At 39.3% G+C, this 19,841-nt stretch overlaps 1 protein-coding gene across 4 annotated transcripts in view; it reads right to left on the bottom strand.

Moving 5' to 3' along the window:
• LOC106074285 (mucin-5AC-like) overlaps nt 1-19,841 on the bottom strand; it is a 27,492-nt gene extending 7,651 nt beyond the window's left edge. The window contains exons 1-14 of one of the 4 annotated variants that reach the window (XM_056045295.1): nt 19,756-19,841; nt 18,594-18,815; nt 17,505-17,648; nt 17,025-17,378; nt 15,812-16,027; nt 14,561-14,701; nt 12,518-14,056; nt 10,155-10,391; nt 6,915-8,615; nt 5,636-5,989; nt 5,084-5,260; nt 3,401-3,529; nt 2,841-3,014; nt 798-899 (exon numbers count right to left, since the gene is read on the bottom strand). In XM_056045295.1, coding sequence (XP_055901270.1) covers nt 798-899; nt 2,841-3,014; nt 3,401-3,529; nt 5,084-5,260; nt 5,636-5,989; nt 6,915-8,615; nt 10,155-10,391; nt 12,518-14,056; nt 14,561-14,701; nt 15,812-16,027; nt 17,025-17,378; nt 17,505-17,648; nt 18,594-18,803 — 5,478 coding nt within the window. In that variant the 5' untranslated portion in view covers nt 18,804-18,815; nt 19,756-19,841. The remainder of the gene's footprint in view (nt 1-797; nt 900-2,840; nt 3,015-3,400; nt 3,530-5,083; nt 5,261-5,635; nt 5,990-6,914; nt 8,616-10,154; nt 10,392-12,517; nt 14,057-14,560; nt 14,702-15,811; nt 16,028-17,024; nt 17,379-17,504; nt 17,649-18,593; nt 18,816-19,755) is intronic. The other 3 variants (XM_056045297.1, XM_056045299.1, XM_056045298.1) reach the window with 3 other exon arrangements.

Genomic DNA, 19,841 nt, shown 5'->3' with positions numbered 1-19,841 from the left:
CCTTTTCAGATCTTGCAATCTTATTAGGCGGATAATGTAAAGGTCATCTGTTTCTGTAGCCCACGGTTAACGAGGGTGTTCTGTGGTCATCACAACTACCAACTGTCTTTACTTTTTCCCAAACTAATGTTAGGTACCCATTAGAGCTAGTTGGACTTAGAGGCGCCCTAAAGATCCCGAAATTTAAAATCCGGAGCATTCCAGTTAGGAAGCCATCATTAACAAGCAAAATAAAAAAAATACATTTTATAAAAGCTTATATTAAGTGAATCAATTAGTTTGGATCAGTCATTTAATTATATTAGTAATAAGCCTCAGATGACTAATTCAGCTTATACCACCACTTCTGTCAAATAATATTTCTTCCCTTGTTTGAATTCAAACCTTTGCTGTCTTACAGCTATAGCCAAGCATGTGAAAGGCTTCAGGTGTCAACCCTGTGGAAAAATCAGGACCTTTAGGCAGCTTGCAGCAAACAGTTTCATTCCCTGTCACAGCCTGTGCTGATCCAAAATTGTAACGACACTTCTTTTGGGACGATCACCTAAATGAATAGTCTGGAACTCAGTGTGAGCGACATCGTCCTGACCCAATCTTATGCCAGGGCATTCACTTAAATACCATCAGATAATCTATAGTCGGTTTGCGACTGAAGAAGGATTACTTATTTAAAATGAAAATCTAATTCTCAGATGAAAAAAAAAATCCTTAGTTTGAGAGAAAGCACACTATAGCTTGACATCATAGCCACCGGAAGTTTCAGTTTTTCATAGACCACTAAGATTTCTTCTACTGACCTGTTCAGGGCTGGGATGTGGGACCTCGTGCTGGCCACCACATTGACATTGCCATACGTAGACCCTCGAGTCCAGCCCAGTGATAGGAGCAACAAGTGGATCCTGATACAAAAGGAACAAAAAAAGTTATCTATAGCAACATAGAATAACGACTATTTTATTATAATGTACAAAGGAAACGTGTACTGTGTCCAGTAAATAATAAGCGTCAAGGTCAAGGTTATTTTGGATGCAAATGTTTTAAAATAAAATAAATGTCAAGGCCGCTAAATTGAACGTCACTGCTGACAACTAAGAAAATCTAAGCTTGAGATTGTAAATTTGTAATCGTATCCCAATGCAAGGCAGATGATGTTGGTTTGTTTTACAGATTTCGGTTGTTCCTTCAGAGTTGAAGATAATTTACGTCCTAGTCATAACCTCCCGCAGGACGACGGAGGATGGGAGCGGGCAGGGTTTAATCCCGGAACCATCGATAAGTCCGAACGACAGTCCAGCGCGCAAACCGCACGACCAGATTCTCGTGTTGTCTATTATTACCATTATTATTTTTTAAAAATTCCTTGTCATCCCAGAGGGAAAGTCTAAAATTAGCTTCCTCCTTTTTTGAAATTATATTTTGCTATAAATATAAGAGCTTAGATAATGTGTTTTCTGCGGTGCTAATAAGTGCAAGCAAATGCTCACATACCTTAAACAAAATCTTAACACATTATTTTGTATGCCGGGTACACCTAGCTAGCTATAGATCTAGTTTTGTCTCGCATTGTCTGAAAACCTCCACTAAAAAGCATGTTAACGTTTCAAGAAACAAACAGTAACTATCCTATATTATTATTTATAGACTATATATAGCGCTACTTTCATGCTTATAGCATGCTCAGAGCGCTTTGATCCAATCTCATTTGTGGACCGGTGGGGGGAGGGGGTATCTAGGAGTTGGTTTTCCGTGCTGCCTTTAGGCGCTCAGTAAACACAACTCTGCCCGAGTCGGGTGTCGAATCTCGAGCCCCCTTCTAAGTAGCCAAGAAAAGCCACGCCAAGTTCAAGCGCACTTAGCCTTTCGACCACGCTATACAAAGGAGAATTTAGTTTTAGGAATCATTTATGAAGTGGAAGACAATAAGGAGGGGAGAGGGGGGGAGGTCATTCGTTCATTAAGTTTTAAGCTTCATGTTGTATATTTTTGTGAATTTTACTTTTTAAATACATTTTATTTTCTGTTTTAATGGTGTGTGCGCTAAATTGTTTCACGATTTCTACTTGTGGAATAAAACATTATACAAAGAAATCTCTTGATAAAAGAATGCAGTTGACAGACGTTGTCAGCATGCTCTGTTTACACCCCACAGGGGCAGATTGAAACAATGTAAACAATGCTCATTTACTAGTGAGAATGATGGATGACATCTAATTAAATGTCATCTCACTAGATACCGGCCTCTACAGTAGCAGTGAACCTCCTCTACAATGTAAACGATACAAGCGTACTGAGGATCCGGCTCGTACAGAATTTTACTCTTCATGTCCTAATTCTTTTTCAACTCTTTATCACTAAACGTAAGTGCGCATTTTCTACATTTAGAATTCGCCTCTAAATACATCATTTCATTTCTTATCTCCTTCTCTCCTAACTAACGATACCAGCGTTGATTCCACCAGAATGTGGTAAATAATTACGGAGAGAAAGAGTTAACTCTAAACTACTTTTAATTTCCTATTAATATAGCTCGTTCTGAATAACAACGGACCTCATTCACCAATCGTAAACAAACAACATTTAGCCACGTGATAATATTGATAAAACAATGGAAAAAACGGTCACGTGACAGCCTGTGTGTATTGATTTCTATAGAAGAGATAGAGAACCACGTGGATGAATGTTTTGTTTTTTTTTACGATTGATGAATGTGGCCCATTGCTGATATTGGCTTCATTTTAATTGAAGAAAAGATACAAATATTTAATGCACATTTTTTTAAATATTTGCGCATCCCCACCTTACCCACCCCCATGCATCTGACTTTAAAAAAAATGATTTACCGCAAAAGTTCGAAACGTTTCAGCCAAGCGATGAAGACCCAAACTGTCAAAGCGTACAGATGCCCTAGCTGCCCGGAGTTGGGCTCTTCTGGCAAACAAGCGCAGTCTTATCTCCATTAGCTCCGTAGTTAGAAAGTCTGAGAGTTGGCAGGTCATTGGTGGATTTTGTATGGCCTAGGAAGCAAAAAAATGCAAGTTTTACAAACGAAAATAAGAATTTAAATCCATCTGAAATGAAAAATATAAATTTAGATTTCAACTTACATGGAAAAATAAATCCAAATCTCATGTCAACTTACAGGAATAACAATTAGAAGCTTAACATTACAACTCATAGGAATAACAATTAGAAGCTTAACATTACAACTTACAGGAATGACAATTAGAAGCTTAACATTACAACTTACAGGAATGACAATTAGAAGCTTAACATTACAACTTACAGGAATGACAATTAGAAGCTTAACATTACAACTTACAGGAATGACAATTAGAAGCTTAACATTTCAACTTACAGGAATCAGAGGATTGACAATTTAACCTTTTTAAGTTCAACTTACACGAACAACTTGCATCAAATAGTGTTTTAGGAAAGCTTGTTCAGATTCTGGGCTTCTTGCTTCAACTCCAGCTGACTCCGCCGTTTGAGATCCTTCTCTGCTACGATTACACGGAAATGGAGAGCGCCTCTGGAAATGTAAAATGCGAGAAAAGATGTCAGTCTCACTAAGATTTGGATTGGATTGATGTCGCTGAATACTGTGAGGCATTTCAAGTCTCAATCAATACTTTCTTCTCTTTGCTATCTCATGTGTAGACAATATTTAGAGACAATTTGAAGTGGTCACAAGTTTGACATTTAATAACAGTGGCTTCAAAGTTGTCAGTCTTTTATCTGGTGTGTTGAGCATAAAAGATCATGGATCCCTACTATATACATATATCCTTAATATATACTTTAGATATGTCCTTAATATATACTTTAGATATGTCCTTAATATGTACTTTAGATATGTCCTTAATATATACTTTAGATATGTCCTTAATATATACTTTAGATATGTCCTTAATATATACTTTAGATATGTCCTTAATATATACTTTAGATATGTCCTTAATATATACTTTAGATATGTCCTTAATATATTCTTTAGATATGTCCTTAATATATACTTTAGATATGTCCTTAATATATTCTTTAGATATGTCCTTAATATATAATTTAGATATGTCCTTAATATATTCTTTAGATATGTCCTTAATATATACTTTAGATATGTCCTTAATATATACTTTAGATATGTCCTTAATATATACTTTAGATATGTCCTTAATATATACTTTAGATATGTCCTTAATGTGGGCGTATCCGTTTTTATTTCCCCTCCCCCCCCCCCCCCCCCGGATGTTTATTTCAACCTAACCTATAGTACCTAGTGTCTCGCTTGCACACATTCATTTTTAACAGCAGACGACCTGGGAGGGGGCGTGGTGGCCGATCGCTAAAGTACTTGGCTTCCGAACCGAGGAATCTAGTTTCGATTCCTGGTGAAGTCTTGAAATTAGAGATTTTGGATATCCTTGGGTCCACCCAATTATACTGGGTAACTAACATATATATATATATAAACGCGGTTTGTCGTTATGCTGGTCACATGACATGAAACAGATCTTGGAAACAGATGAGCGTTACATTGGCCCTTTATACCCCTTTTAGACGTCTTGGATTGTTTATGTGCACCAATCGTTACTGAAATGACTTCCACAGCTCATTGTATTGTTAATGATTAATACACTAGTTTCTGCATTTTGGCCCTACATTTGGTTTAGAGTTTCGAGGTTTATCTACAAAACAAGCGCTTTTAGAAGTAGATTATTCTAACTTAGTATAACATAATATTCTGAGTTTTAACACATAAAGAATACTACATTTAATTTCAATGACGAAATGTATCTATTTGCTCAGTAAATATAGCTTAAAAAAACCCTTTCAGACCTTGAGATCTACAGGCCAAATAATATAAGGCTCTTCTGTTTCTAGGGCCAACGGTTAACGAGGGTGTTATATGGCCAGCACGACGACCATTGGAGTTAGGTGGACTCTGAGGTGCCATAAAGATCCCGAAACTCAAAATCCAAATCTTCAACAAGATTCAAACCCGGGAAATATCGATTCGGAAGCCGAGCGCTTTACCACTCGGCCACCGTGCTTACTAGCTTTCAAACAGGAAGAAGACATTTACCTCAAACCAACAGAAAATTGGGTCAAAGATGTAATTAAATTCATCGATGATCTCACTAGCAGCGTCACGACTTTCCGTGTAGGCCTGAGAGAATGCCTGGTCCATGGTTGGACTCTCTGGTCTTTCTTCATCACTATTTTCTAAATCTGTTGACGACCTGCCGACTTCCTCATGTCTCTGAAAAACAAAATTGGGGCAAAGTCGTTGGAACTCAATTTTTGCTTATCTTATCTTATTAATTACAGACGTTACTTCTCACTTTAGTCGTCACAGAATGTCGTCATTAGTAGTCTAGGAGAATGTAGGAGACAGAGAAAGCGATGGGAAGACCAACGAATGGACGGACCTGTCATTGAAAGAGATTTTATTCAAGGCGAAAGAAAAAAGAATGGAAAAAGAATAAAGAGATAACTGAAGTGAAGGTCTAATGTGGTAAATGATTGAGAGTCTCCACACAAGTCTATAATCTCATTGGCATGTTTCTTCTTAAGCTAGGCAGATAACACCGACAAAACTAGACTTACAAAACTAGACTTACAAAACTAGACTTACATGTCTATGCCGAGTATGTCCTTGTCTACTTGTGCTGCCAAGCTTCTGCGATTGACCACGTGGCCTCCAGGAAGCACTAGCAGTAAACTCGCTGCTAGAAGAGCTCAGTGCAGATGTAACTCTCTGAGGATTTGATGCCAGTGCAGGTGTGACTCTCTGAGGATTTGATGCCGGTGCAGGTGTGACTCTCTGAGGATTTGATGCCAGTACAGGTGTGACTCTCTGAGGATTTGATGCCAGTGCAGAGTAATACATATGACCTGATCGCGTTACGATTATTCCCATTTCAGTAATTCCTATGACTGCTTCACTTGGGTCCATGGAGTTTCGCAGATTTAATGCTGGACTGGGCGGCTGTTCATGAAATGTAAGATATTACTGGATACCATTTCTTGTACTTCTAAATAACTGGTGAAGCTCTAAATGGTTGTACGCCGACCTCAACAAATCTTAAACTATAGCTTTACAAGTTCTATAGGAGCTTTGAAAGGAAAGGGAGCCATTGACTTCAGATGTATCAAGAGCTTGTAGAAATGCTCTTTGCGCCCCAATTAAGAACAAGTTGTCAAAGATGTTATGTCCGTATCAAAAGTTCCTTTGGATATGATTAGAGCAGAGAATACTTCAGACGAAGCTTTAGAATCTTTGATGGCCATTATAATTCAATGGAGGATCAAATCAAGAAACGATGAATTGATTCGCTTTTACGAGATGGGCTGACATCAGCAAACGAATTTGTTAAAGATGGTAGAGTGATCATTCAAAAGATTGCTTTCTAAGATAGTAGAATGCTCATTTAAGAGAGATTGTTGTCTAAGATTGTAGAGTGCTCATTCAAGAGTGATTTCTAACATAGTATGTAGACTGTTCAAGAGAAATTAAATCCATTTATTGCACACATTCATCAAGAATATTTGAGCATCAAAAAACGGAAAGAATTTTTCTATCTAGAGCTGCGCAGAATAGTTTATATGTCAGTGAAAGACGTATTATTGAGGAGACCAACAAAAGATTTAAGCATTGGTATTTGTTAGTATCGATTTTATACAGATTTTAAAAGTTAGTGAACATGTAATCAACAATAATGAAAGCATTATCTACGCTAAATTGTAGACAAATTAAATTCGCATTAGCTTTCATATAAATTTCGAGAAATATAAATAGTTAATCAAAATATCACAAATAAAAAATATTGAAGAGACCTGGACAATTTGATTAATAAAGCCTCATCAGAATAATTTTTACTTTTAAATATAGCTTCATACCTAATGTGACAAACCTGTTCAGTTTCAGGAGGATTAGGATTTTCAGTTTGGGCAGTGCTCCCGCTTGTTTTGCCAGTCCTCCCGCTTGTTTTGCCAGCCTTCCCGCTTGTTTTGCCAACCTTCCCGCTTGTTTTACCAGTCCTCCCGCTTGTTTTGCCAGCCTTCCCGGATGTTTGGGCAGAGCTCCCGGATGTTTGGGCAGAGCTCCCGGATGTTTGGGCAGAGCTCCCGGATGTTTGGGCAGAGCTCCCGGATGTTTGGGCAGAGCTCCCGCTTGTTTGGGCAGAGCTCCCGCTTGTTTGGGCAGAGCTCCCGGATGTTTGGGCAGAGCTCTTGCTTGTTTGGCCAGAGCTCTCGCTTATTTGGGCAGAGCTCCCGGATGTTTGGGCAGAGCTCCCGGATGTTTGGGCAGAGCTCCCGGATGTTTGGGCAGAGCTCCCGCTTGTTTGGGCAGAGCTCCCGCTTGTTTGGGCAGAGCTCCCGCTTGTTTGGGCAGAGCTCCCGCTTGTTTGGCCAGAGCTCTCGCTTGTTTGGGCAGCGCTCCCGCTTGTTTGGGCAGCGCTTCTGGATGTTTGGGCAGAGCTCCCGGATGTTTGGGCGGTGCTCCCGGATGTTTGGGCAGAGCTCCCGGATGTTTGGGCAGTGCTCCCGGATGTTTTGGCAGAGCTCCCGGATGTTTGGGCAGAGATCCCGCTTGTTTTGCCAGTCCTCCCGCTTGTTTGGCCAGCGCTCCCGCTTGTTTGGGCAGCGCTCCCGCTTGTTTGGGCAGCGCTCTCGCTTGTTTGGGCAGCGCTCCCGCTTGTTTGGGCAGAGCTCTCGGATGTTTGGGCAGAGCTCACTGTCGTTGGGGCAGCGCTCCCGGTCATTGGGGCTGCGCTCCCTGTCGTTTGGGCTGCGCTCCCTGTCGTTTGGGTTGCGCTTCCAGTCCTTTGGGCAGAGCTCCCTGTCGTTGGGGAAGAGCTCTCATCCGTTAGGGCAGAGCTCCCGGATGTTTGGGCAGAGCTCCCGGCTGTTTGGGCAGAGCTCTCGCTTGTTTGGCCAGAGCTCTCGCTTGTTTGGGCAGCGCTCCCGCTTGTTTGGGCAACACTCCCGCTTGTTTGGGCAGAGCTTTCAGATGTTTGGGCAGAGCTTCCATCTGTTTGGGCAGAGTTTCCAGCTGTTTGGGAAGAGTATTCAGCTGTTTGGGAAGAGGTCTTAGTTGTTTTGCCAGATCTCCCGGTTCGTTCAGAGCTTCCTGTATTTGCTTTGTTTTGATATCTTGGTGTCCAAATTTTTTCATGGCGTTTATTTTGGGCACCCACTGAAGATTCGGATACTGTTTGTCTAGATGCTGCTCTTCTTGTTTGGCTACTTTGATATTTAATTTTGGTCTGTAACTGTGTGTGTGTCTCCTTGTTTCTTGCACTTAAGGACTGCAGTAATTGCATTCTTTCTAAGGCGGCTGCTTCTGGTTCAGGTCCAACTGTTGTCTGTACATGTTGCTCCCTAGCGTCTTGCATAGATTCTGGGTTCGCTTCTTCTGAGTCAACTCTGGCTTCATCAGAACTGGGAAGTGTCGGCTGAGTGTTTGATCTGGAATGCCTTAAACTTCTCGGACGTACTTGACGGGTGGAACCATAAGCTTGTCTTGAAGCTTGATTTCTTCCAGCTGAACTTGTCTGCCTTCTGGTTCTCGCTCTTTGTTCATTTCGATCAGAAACAAAGAACTCTGGTATCTTCAAAGAAGAAATACACCCACAATTAGAACAGTAACATCGCGACCACGGCTAGTTTCTTAATAGATTAAGTATACAATAAAGTAACCAAAAAAATCATTTACATTCGTTAAATTAGCGTGGCAACAGTGTATTTCTCTCGAATCACCCGAATTAATTTTCAACAGATGTGTAACACGAGTGTGGTGTGCACGGACATGAGTGTATTCTGTGCGGGACAGGCCGTGTGGTCTGTGCGGGACAGGAGTGTGGTCTGTGCGGGACAGGAATGTGGCCTGTGCGGGATAGAAGTGTAGTCTGTGCTGGATAAGAGTGTGGTCTGTGCGGGACAGGAATGTGGTCTGTGCGGATATGAGTGTGGTCTGTGCGGGACAGGAATATACTCTGTGCGGGACAGGGGTGTGCCCTGTGCGGGACAGGAATATAGTCTGTGCGGGACAGGAGTGTGGTCTGTGTGGGACAGGAATGTGGCCTGTGCGGGACAGGGGTGTGCCCTGTGCGGGACAGGAATATAGTCTGTGCGGGACAGGAGTGTGGTCTGTGCGGGACAGGAATGTGGTCTGTGCGGATATAAGTGTGGTCTGTGCGGGACAGGAATATACTCTGTGCGGGACAGGGGTGTGCCCTGTGCGGGACAGGAATATAGTCTGTGCGGGACAGGAGTGTGGTCTATGCGGAACAGGAATGTGGCCTGTGCGGGACATGAGTGTGGTCTGTGCGGGACAGGAGTACGGTGTGTGCGAGGCTAGAGTGCGATGATGTATGTGTCAGTCGATAAGACTTTGTAAGTACGATCATAGACTAATAAACGTAGAATAATATACACACTCGAACATTTTGTACACATGATGATTGTACACACACACACACACACAATGGGATGCTAGAGATTGATCGTAAGCAGTGTGTACAAGATCAACTTACTCCGCAAACTGGATGGCTTCTATCGGTGGGTGAACAAATGTACAGAGACAAGGGAAGAATTATGTTGTTGTTTTTTTATTTTATTTTATCAATAAGAAAAGTGGGCATAACTTGGAACTATCAGATTTTATTTGTAATAGAAGAAAAAAAACTGATGAAAATTTGAATAAATCGGAATTTCGATTTATGTTTGATTTGAGGCACATCGGCACAATTTAGGCCATGTCGTGCCTGAATTTCAATTTATAAGTATTAGTATATTGAAGTTCGTAATTAGTCAACAATTGGTAATTAATTATTTTGCTTATTATTGAAAAAGGGAAATAACTTCTACATTGAGATGTATAGTTGTAAATGTGGAATTCTTGCTCTTAGTTAACTTTTTAGATTAGCTTTTTTTAAATTAAGAGTTTTGGCTTCACTTTAAAAAAGTGACAGAAAATTATAATTGTTACGAAATTAAACCCTACTAAATGTATGTATGGATACCAATATAACGCTGATCTGCTAATGCGACATGTCCGGAACATATCAGAAAGTTAGTGTCCCAGTACAGTGTTCTGCCCATTCAAAGTTGACCCCAAAAAAATGTGGTAAATATATATGAACTATTACCGCTTTGGAGATGTCTATCACTGCTTCATTGTTACAGAATCTTAGCGGTGGCCTGTCAGGATAGTCGAAGATGCCTGAAGTAGGTGTCTCCATAGCTTGATAAGATCTTTGGTAATAACCAATGGCAGCTGGATTGCCACTCAACATGCTTTTAAACATTTCGTGATCAATGAATGTGGCGGTCTGCAATTCAGCGATCTCTTCAGAACTTGCATCCAAGCCTCGACTGTTGATCCGCTAGTGAAAAATAGAAAACAAAACTTGTAATAATTATTACTGATGAGCTTTTAAAGTGCAATCCAAGATCCTGTAAAATACTCAAAGTGATATGGTCCCATTCCTTGTGGAGATGTGGCATGGAAGGGTATTTAGAATAAGGTTTTTCTACAGGCTTTAGACAAACACAAATTAGCTCGAGTCACACCTTATCTAAATGGGGATTTTCACTCAAACCCGCTTTTGATAGCCAAGAGATTTATGCCACTAGCTACACTTTTTCCTTAGACATGTCTTTAAAAACAAAAATCACTTTGCTTTGATCCAATTCTCAAAAATGCAATTATGAAACGGCAACCGAAGTCTCATTGTAAAGTTTTAGAACCGCAAGAAATATATGCAATTGAGTTAATATATTTTATGTCAGTGCTAGTGCACAACAGCACTTATAATATCCTCAAAGAAATCTTGTATTAGACTATTTCTGAGGGGAAATGTGAAATTTCTTCATTAGACATAGTCCGTCTTATTCGACTGTCTTTACTGTGACAGTAATTTAAAGATCAAAACTTGAAAACATGTAAATCCCCCCCCCACCCAGGGTGTCCCTTTGATTCATTCCGTGATCGCATACTTTGCTAGATATAAAAAAAAATACCATAAATGTTCTATTTCGGTAAAATCTATAGATAGTCCTGAAAACAATGGTGTGCCTTTAGAAGTAAGCAGTTGACCCTAGAAATATGGATTTGCCCCTAGAAATATGGATTTGCCCCTAGAAATAACGTGTTATCCGTAAAAATAAAGAGCTACCCTTAGAAGTAATTAAATATCCTTAGTAAATGGTTACCCATACAAGTAAATGGTTCCCCTACAAGTAAATGGTTCCCCATACAAGTAAATGGTTCCCCATACAAGTAAATGGTTCCCCATACAAGTAAATGGTTCCCCATACAAGTAAATGGTTCCCCATACAAGTAAATGGTTCCCCATACAAGTAAATGGTTCCCCATACAAGTAAATGGTTCCCCATACAAGTAAATGGTTCCCCTACAAGTAAATGGTTCCCCATACAAGTAAATGGTTCCCCTACAAGTAAATGGTTCCCCATACAAGTAAATGGTTCCCCATACAAGTAAATGGTTACCCATACAAGTAAATGGTTACCCTTAGAAGTAATTAGTTTCCCTTAGAAGTAATTAGTTACCCCAAGAAGTAGGCCCCTAATTAGTTATCTCTTAAAGTACTGAGTTGTTCCTAGAAATATTTTTTACCGCTAGAAGCAATTCGTTGGCACTAGCAGTAACTAGTTAAAATGATTGTTCCTTGGAGTACCTAGTTACCTCTAGACGTAATTAGTGACCTCTAGAAGTATTTCGTTATTCCTAGAAATAGTTATACTAGAATTAGTTACCTCTAGAAGTAATTTGTCGCCTCTAGAAGTAATTATTTATTCGTAATTGTAATTGGTTACCCTTTGAAGTAATTGGTTACCCTTTGAAGTAATTGGTTACCCTTTGAAGTAATTGGTTACCCTTTGAAGTAATTGGTTACCCTTTGAAGTAATTGGTTACCCTTTGAAGTAATTGATTACCCTTTGAAGTAATTGGTTACCCTTTGAAGTAATTGGTTACCCTTTGAAGTAATTAGTTGCCAGCTGGATTAACTAGTAGCCCTCGGAAGTTATTAATTACCACTAGAAGTAATTATTTACCCTAGAATTAGTTGTCTCTAGAAGTAATTATTTACTCCTAGAATTAGTTGTCTCTAGAAGTAATTATTTACCCTGAAAGTAATTAGTTACCCTATAAGTAATTGGTTGCCCATAGAAGTAATTAATTACCTCCATAAATAATTTACCCTAGAAATAAGTTGGTTCTTCTAGAAGTAATTAGTAGACCTCATAACTAATTGGTTGTTCTTGGAAGTAATTAATTACCCCTGGAAGTAATTTTTACTATAATTAAATGGTTGAACCTAGAAGTAATGTTTACCCAGAGTGGTAGTTACCCTGAGAATAAATGAGTTACCTTAGTAAATACACTTAGTTACCCTTAGAAGGAGTTAACCTCAGAAGTAATGTTACCCTACAAGTAAATACTTCGACTTAACACTAACAGTACGTAAATAGAAAAACGAAAACTCACTTGAATGATCTCTGGTAACGTTTCGTATGGATAATGAGGAAATGGCCCTCTTATCCGAGTAATGCGGCTTTCAAAGTCTAGACTCATCCTATTCCATCTCAAAGTTGGAGTCGAGTCAGCACCGGAGACACTCGCCATCGAAGCCTGTGACTGTTCACTGCTGCTAGAGCTGGTCGGAGAGGGCATCATGGGGTAAACCTCATGGGGGGTTTCAGCTGAGGTATTAGCGGTAACTTGCCTTTGAACAGGCGGAGCTGAGGAGAAACTGGTCGGTGCATGGCTTGGGTCAGAGATTACAGAAGACGAACCCGTTGGTACCATGACGATTTGACCAGAGGCGTTCGCTGGCCACACGTGTGATACATGTTGGATATTAGCAGGGTGAACCGATGGCATTAACGCTACAGACCTTTGTTGGCTAGGGTCGACAGTAGGCCAGATGAACTGAGGCCTAGGAAAGTGATGGAATGGTGATACCATTGGCCGGATAGGTATAGCATAAGGCAAATTCGTAGGTACGTAATGTCCAGTACCGACCGTTGGCATGGTCGTCGTATAGCCAGAGTGATAGGGCGAAACCGGAATGTATTCTTGAGTATTGCCCGGCTGCCAGTTTGGATTAGCTTCAGCTCCAGGATTATACTGGGCTAACAATACGTTCCTTTGTGCTTGTCTCGGTTCATAAATGACCAAAGACGTATTCCTAGGTATGTTCTCTATTTGGTCAGAACTGACCACTGGCGTACTATGGTCTATGTTGTCATAAAAGGACGGTAAATACCCTGCTTGACCAGACTGCCCGTCTGGATGGACCTGTACTATGGGATCAGAAATATCAGACGAGCTTAGTAATTCTTGTTGTCTGAGACCGTGTCTTTGATCAGAATCGACCGCTGCCATACTATGAGTACTGTCTCTATTGTCATAGTAGGGCGGTACATAATATCCCTGACCAGATTCAATAGATTGCCTGTCTGGATGGTCTAATGCTCTTGGAACAGCGTAGTCAGACGAGATCATTGATGCTTGATGCATAGGACCGGAAGTGACCAATGTCGGATAAGTTGTAACTTGTCTTTCATCAGAATCGACCGCTGCCATGCTTTGAGTACTGTCTCTATTGTCATAGAATTGCGTTACATAATAATCCTGACTAGATTCATTAGATTGCCTGTCTGGATGGTCCAGTGCTCTTGGAACAGCGTAGTCCGACGAGATCAGTGATGCTTGATGCATTGGACCGGAAATGACCAAAGTCGGGTTCGTTGTAACATGACTTTGATCAGAACCAACTGCTGGTATACTATAAGTAGTGTCTGTAATTTCATAAAAGGGCGGTTCATAATATCCCTGACCAGAATCAATAGTTTGTCTGTCTGGATGGTCCACGGCTCTCGAAACAGCGTTGTCAGATGAGCTCAGTGATGCTTGACCGGAAGTGACCGAAGCTGGATTAATTGGAACGTTCTCTTGACAAGGAATAACTGATGGCCAAGTTGCAGATACGTTACTAGTGTCGGTGGTCATTGTTGGCTGGCTCTATAAAGAAAAATTAAGGGTACAAGTCAAAACAAAATAAAATTTGTGCCAAATTTCTAAAGAACCAATTGGTATAAGTATCATCACTTATAAGAAGTAAAAAAAAAAAAGCAACCAGCTCTAATAGTCAACATAATGGGAGATTTTCATAGTTGGCGAAAAAACTAAATAGCATTTTGGTGTATCCGGTGTACAAAAGAAGAAAGTGTTGACGTTGTGTTTTTCTAAAGCGATACAATTAGTTTGTGTGCACATCTTAGCACCACACCAACAAATAGTCAGACATCTTAGCACCACACCAACAAATATTCACAGCTCTTTCGTTTGGGGCACGAAATAGACTCAAAAATGAAGGAAGAATTAAACTCACAATGGACATTTTTTTTAACACTACAAAAATGTCGTGAAAATATTTTTAAAAGTTGGAACAAGGCGTTGTTTTGTAAAGTAGTTAAAATGAGGAAAGTTCACTATTTCATCCTGTATATCAACCCTTCAACCTACCGGAATGGTCTCGGGAACACCTAGAGTTGGAAAGAAAGGCAAAGGACATGCTGTCCTCTCAGTGCCGATAGGTCGTGCATGTGTTGTCCGCGGAACCTTCAGTGGCGAAAGATCTCTCTGGCGATTGCTGGCTGAAGGGCTCTGTAAATTTAAAATAATTAGAAAATAAATCCCCTTCAGTTCTATAGCAAATAAACTATTTTCTGATCACAAAGTATTAGAACTTTAATAATAAAAGGGAACTGAACAGTAATGAACAAAATGAAATCATTTCGTAATGAAATACACTACAAAGATGACGCCATGAAACCTTTTACCTGGTGTACACATGAAGATCGAGATTATAAGAAAATGGTTGTCCTACGCCTTGTTCAATTCCTTGGCATCATAGTGTCACCATTCACAATTTGAAAGGTCAGTACGTACTTTATAAGTTTATACAGTTACAGATTTAAAATTTTGAACTATGGAGTCTGATTTCTAAATTGAAAATCACTTTAAAAAATAAGTAGTGTCAAATGTCTGTGAGGGCTAGGTATTTGAGTTAACCCAATCATTTGGGTAGCTGAGCTGACGCTGGACCACCTTGTTTAATTGTCGGCCATATAATCAGAGGAACTTTATTTTTAACCATAGGGGGCAATATCTGAAAAGATGCCTTTACTTTCATACATATTAATGTTGACCTCTTTTATAACTTTGGTAAGTGTAATAAACTATAGCAAGACAATTTGTCTCCATGTACCGGTTCTTCATAGTATAATTACTATTAGTAGTAGTTGTAGTAGTTGCAGTGAAGAAAAAGCTAATATTCATTGTATAAATTTTGATATTTTTTGGGAGCTCCTGAATCACCCCACTTCTAATGGGTACTTGACGTAAGTTGGGGAAATGTTAAGGCGGATGGTTGTGCTGGCCACATGACACCCTCGTTAACTGTGGGACACACCAACAAACCTTTACATCTTCTTCACAAGGTTTGAAAGTGATAATTTATTTTTTTTTATTTGCTCTGGCAATGCACTGATTGAGTTTCATTAGAAACAATGCAAAGTTTCTTGACATTGTCAAAGACCTTTCTGATGAGGCAGTTTAAAGAAATATCGCCTTCCGACAGGCAGCAAGAATCATCTTAAGGATGTACATAGCCTCAAAAATGCCTTTTGTTGATTGGCTATTTTTAGTTTAAATTATCTCAAATTGTCCATTACACTGACTTAGGCTAAAAAACTTAAGCGTCTAACAACTTACTGTAACAAATTCCGGTAAGCCAGGCCTTGGAAAAAATGTGATAACAGATTGGCTTCTAGGGTCATCCGAAGCATCTATATCCGAACTAGGCGATACACTTGTTCCTGACACCGAGTCGACAGGTGGGCCGGCAGGTGCAGGGGCTTCAGAAGCCTTTCCATAAGAATTTGTTGCTACACTTGGTCCTGGCGCAGAGCTGATAGATAGCCAAGGATTCTGAACAGAAGGAGTCGAACAAAAAATAGATTGTATGACTTCGTCATTGATCACTTTGAGAATTATCAAGTGTGCACAGAAAATGTTAGCAAGCAATGGAGCAATGTACAAAATTGTAAAGTGAACAACTAAATCTTGTATTACATTTAAAAGGGGCGAGTTCCAAAACGAATCAAGTATGCCCCATTATTGACAATAGGACACTGGCAAATATATATATATATATATATATATATATATATATATATATATATATATATAGAGAGAGAGAGAGAGAGAGAAAAAAATAAAAGTTAACTTGAAATTATCAAATTCTTTAAGATGTTTTTTTTTAAATAGCGCAACTTTCATGGTTATAGCATGCTCCTAAAGCTATGGTCCAATCTTATTTGTGGATTTACATTTTCCAGCCTAAGGAAATTCTTTCTGTGATGCTTTTAGGCACTCATTAACACATCTCTGCTCTAGTCCGGTGTCAAATCTCGAGCTCCCTTTGATAAGTAGCCAAGCCAAGTTCAAGCGTACTTATCCTCTGGGCTACACATTCCATTTTACCAGACATTCTTATTTTACTTTTGTCAATTGACAGCTGTTGGAGTACATTTAATTGGATGCATGTTTTATAATATCCATATAAGAAGGCATTTTTACCTCCCTTTAACGATAAAAATTACTATAAATAACTCATAGCAATGTCAACATTAAACAGATTGAATGTTATCCGTATATGTGCTGATATTTGCATTTGTATTTATTTTCGCATGTTTCTGTTATCAAAAGAAAGCTGTTATTTTGTGATGGTATATGATTTTTAAAAAGGGGCACTAAGCTTCCTGAGAAGCTAGACTTTAGTGATGGTGATATCTATACGCTATCCTTAGCAATGTAACAAATAGTCCCTCGTCCTCGTTTCAATAAAAAAAAACATGCCAACATAAAGTCAGCTTCTTCTTTCACCACCCGAAACTATTCTGAAATGCGTACAAAAAAAACTTACTTTTGATGTGCTACCAATGGCATCGTTTCCAATTCTGTCTAGATTTGAATTTCCCGTAGTCTGGCTTGTAGGAGCAGATGGATGTTCCCGGCTTGTAGCAGCATGGGCTTCCTTGCTTGTAATGGCAGAGGCTTCTTCCTTGCTTGTAGGGGCAGAGGCTTCTTCCCGGCTTGTAGCAGCAGGGTCCTGCTCTTTGTCAGCATCTGCGCTACTGCTGGCAGTACTAGAATCTCTTGATGGTAGCGGGATGGGTTCTGGCAATCGACGTGAGCGAAAAGTAGGCCTATAGAATTTAGACTCGGGATTGCGTTTCGGGTGATCAGCATGAGCTAGACGAGCTGAAATGCTATTTACCTGAACAGATTTACACACAAAAAAAAGTTATTTTATTTTATTTTATAACCCTATATTTATACTAAAACTTTTTTTTTTACTAAAAGCCCTAGTTTTGAAAACAAATGTACAATAATTGAAACAAACCTTTTTGGAAAGTTGCATTTTTGCAAACTTTAGTGCTAAGGACTGTGACTTGGGTACCAGAGGTCGATATCTAGTTGGTGCAGGATTGTTTTCCTTGGCACTCTCAGATGTGTCTTGTTGCAATTCGTCCAGGCTTGGATAATCCTGCGTCATTAGTAGATCAAATTGATTTTTTTTTAAATTGGTCTCAACGAAACTTAGACATAGTGCTCCAATGAACGCAAAGAAACTTAGACATAGTGCACCAATGAACACAAAGTAACTTAGACATAGTGCTCCAATGAACGCAAAGTAACTTAGACATAGTGCTCCAATGAACTCAAAGAAACTTAGACATAGTGCACCAATGAACACAAAGTAACTTAGACATAGTTCACTGATGGACTCAAAGTATTTTAAGATAATTTACGAATGAGTACAAAGTTATTTTGAGACGATGCACTGAAAAAAAGTTTTTATGAAGACGATAAAACTTCATTGAACTAAACGAAATGCTTAACAGTTCTGACATTTGTCCATCAATATTGACATAGTACACAGTACACTAAAAACTGGCCATCCAATATAAATCAAACAAAATGGAGACATTTATGAATCAATGGGGCAACGGTATTCATCTATCAAATAATATGGACGACATTGAAATATTTGTTTACGATCAAATTTATTATATATATTTTTATTTATTTATTTCATGAGACAGAGAGACAGGCAGACAGAGAAACATACAGAGAGACAGACAGAGAACGACAGAGAGACCGACAGATAGTCCGACAGAGATACATAGAAACATACAGAGAGACATACAGAGAGACAGACAGAGAGACAGACAGAGAGACCGACAGATAGTCCGACAGAGAGAGTGACATAAACAGAGAAAGAGAGAGCCAAAGAGAAAAACAGAGACAGAGAGAGATTAGCTAATACCCGTATTTCGCTACCGTTTAAAACTTTAAATAGTTGGTCTAAATGTTTATTTTGCCCAGAATACTCTCAATAAATTGCCCGCATAACAACTCCCCATTCCCAACACTATTTTATTTTCTAGCCTTCAAAATCCATTTTTTGTCTCTTTTTGACAAAACTTACCGTTTCTCCTGATGCCTCTGTGCAGGACGAGGCGGGGTCAGGTTCGCTTCTCGAATGCTCCGTGACAAAGACGTCTTGCACAATCTGGACAACCACAGCTTCTCTGTCCACTCCTGCGCCATTGACGGACTCCAGCAGCTCAGCAACCTCAGGACCGAGCTCCTCCATCTGCACTTTCAAAGCCATCCCTCTGTCGTCCTCCTCTGCCATTCTCTTTCAGCACTGCAGGGGGGAAAAATTAAATAGTTGTCAAAGGACGTCTCACATGTTAGAGACTTAACTAAAGTATTTGTTTACTGGCTGTGCAGCTTAATTCTCTGATGAGACTAATGAGGAATGAGCATTCTAAGAGTCCGTCCCAGCATACGGATTAAAAAATACCTGTTTGTTTTTGTGTGTACAGTTTGCTTCATTGTTTTATTTATTATTAGTTATATTGTATTCTGTTGTGTGGTGTCTCTAGGTTTTAGGTTAAATGAGTTTCCAAATGGTGTTGGTGTGGTCAAGTGTAAATATATGTTTATGAATTTGATTTTAGCACTTGGAATAGAGATACTGATACCACATGAATGTAGTCTGTTTAAAAAATAATATGCTATAAAATGTTTTGTATAAGCCACTGCGTACGAAATTTTAAAAGGCAAAATTATTTTTAAAAAAGTAATCCATTGAAATTCCATGGACTATAATTGGAACACTTTTATAAGAACCATTTTTGTATAAGGAATTCATATTTTAGTACAATGCATTAATCAGAATGATATGCTTATATTTTTAGTAAATTGTAATACATTAAATTGTAGAACACAAAGATACAATGACTAACAATGACCACAACCTCATAAAGTACAAAGATAGCTGTAAGTATTTTCTTATTCCATATGATAGGGCAAATTTGTACGAGTGCTCCTTCTTCCTTATTAGAGTTCGGAACGGGTCGTCTGAGTCCGGTCAGGAAAACTAACAAGAGTTTCAGCATTCAATCACCATGCTCGACTAGATTAGCGCAAGGATAAGTCTTTGATAGTTGTCTCTTTGGAAGTATCCTCGTTAACGTTACATTACAATCATTTATTTATTTGAAGACATATATTGCAAAAGAAAAGGAGACAAAATGAGATCGTAAAACATCTTAAAATATTTGTAAATGTGTTCTACTTACAATAAACTTAGATTTAGATCAAACGAAGACTTGATAAGTCAAAAATAGTGTACGTGAAATGTCCCTCCTGAACCAGAAACAACACA

This window comes from Biomphalaria glabrata, chromosome 10 (assembly GCF_947242115.1).
Source record: "Biomphalaria glabrata chromosome 10, xgBioGlab47.1, whole genome shotgun sequence".
Lineage (NCBI taxonomy): Eukaryota > Metazoa > Mollusca > Gastropoda > Planorbidae > Biomphalaria > Biomphalaria glabrata.
Note: the sequence above shows the minus strand (reverse complement) of the source record. Positions and strands in the feature narration are given on the sequence as shown.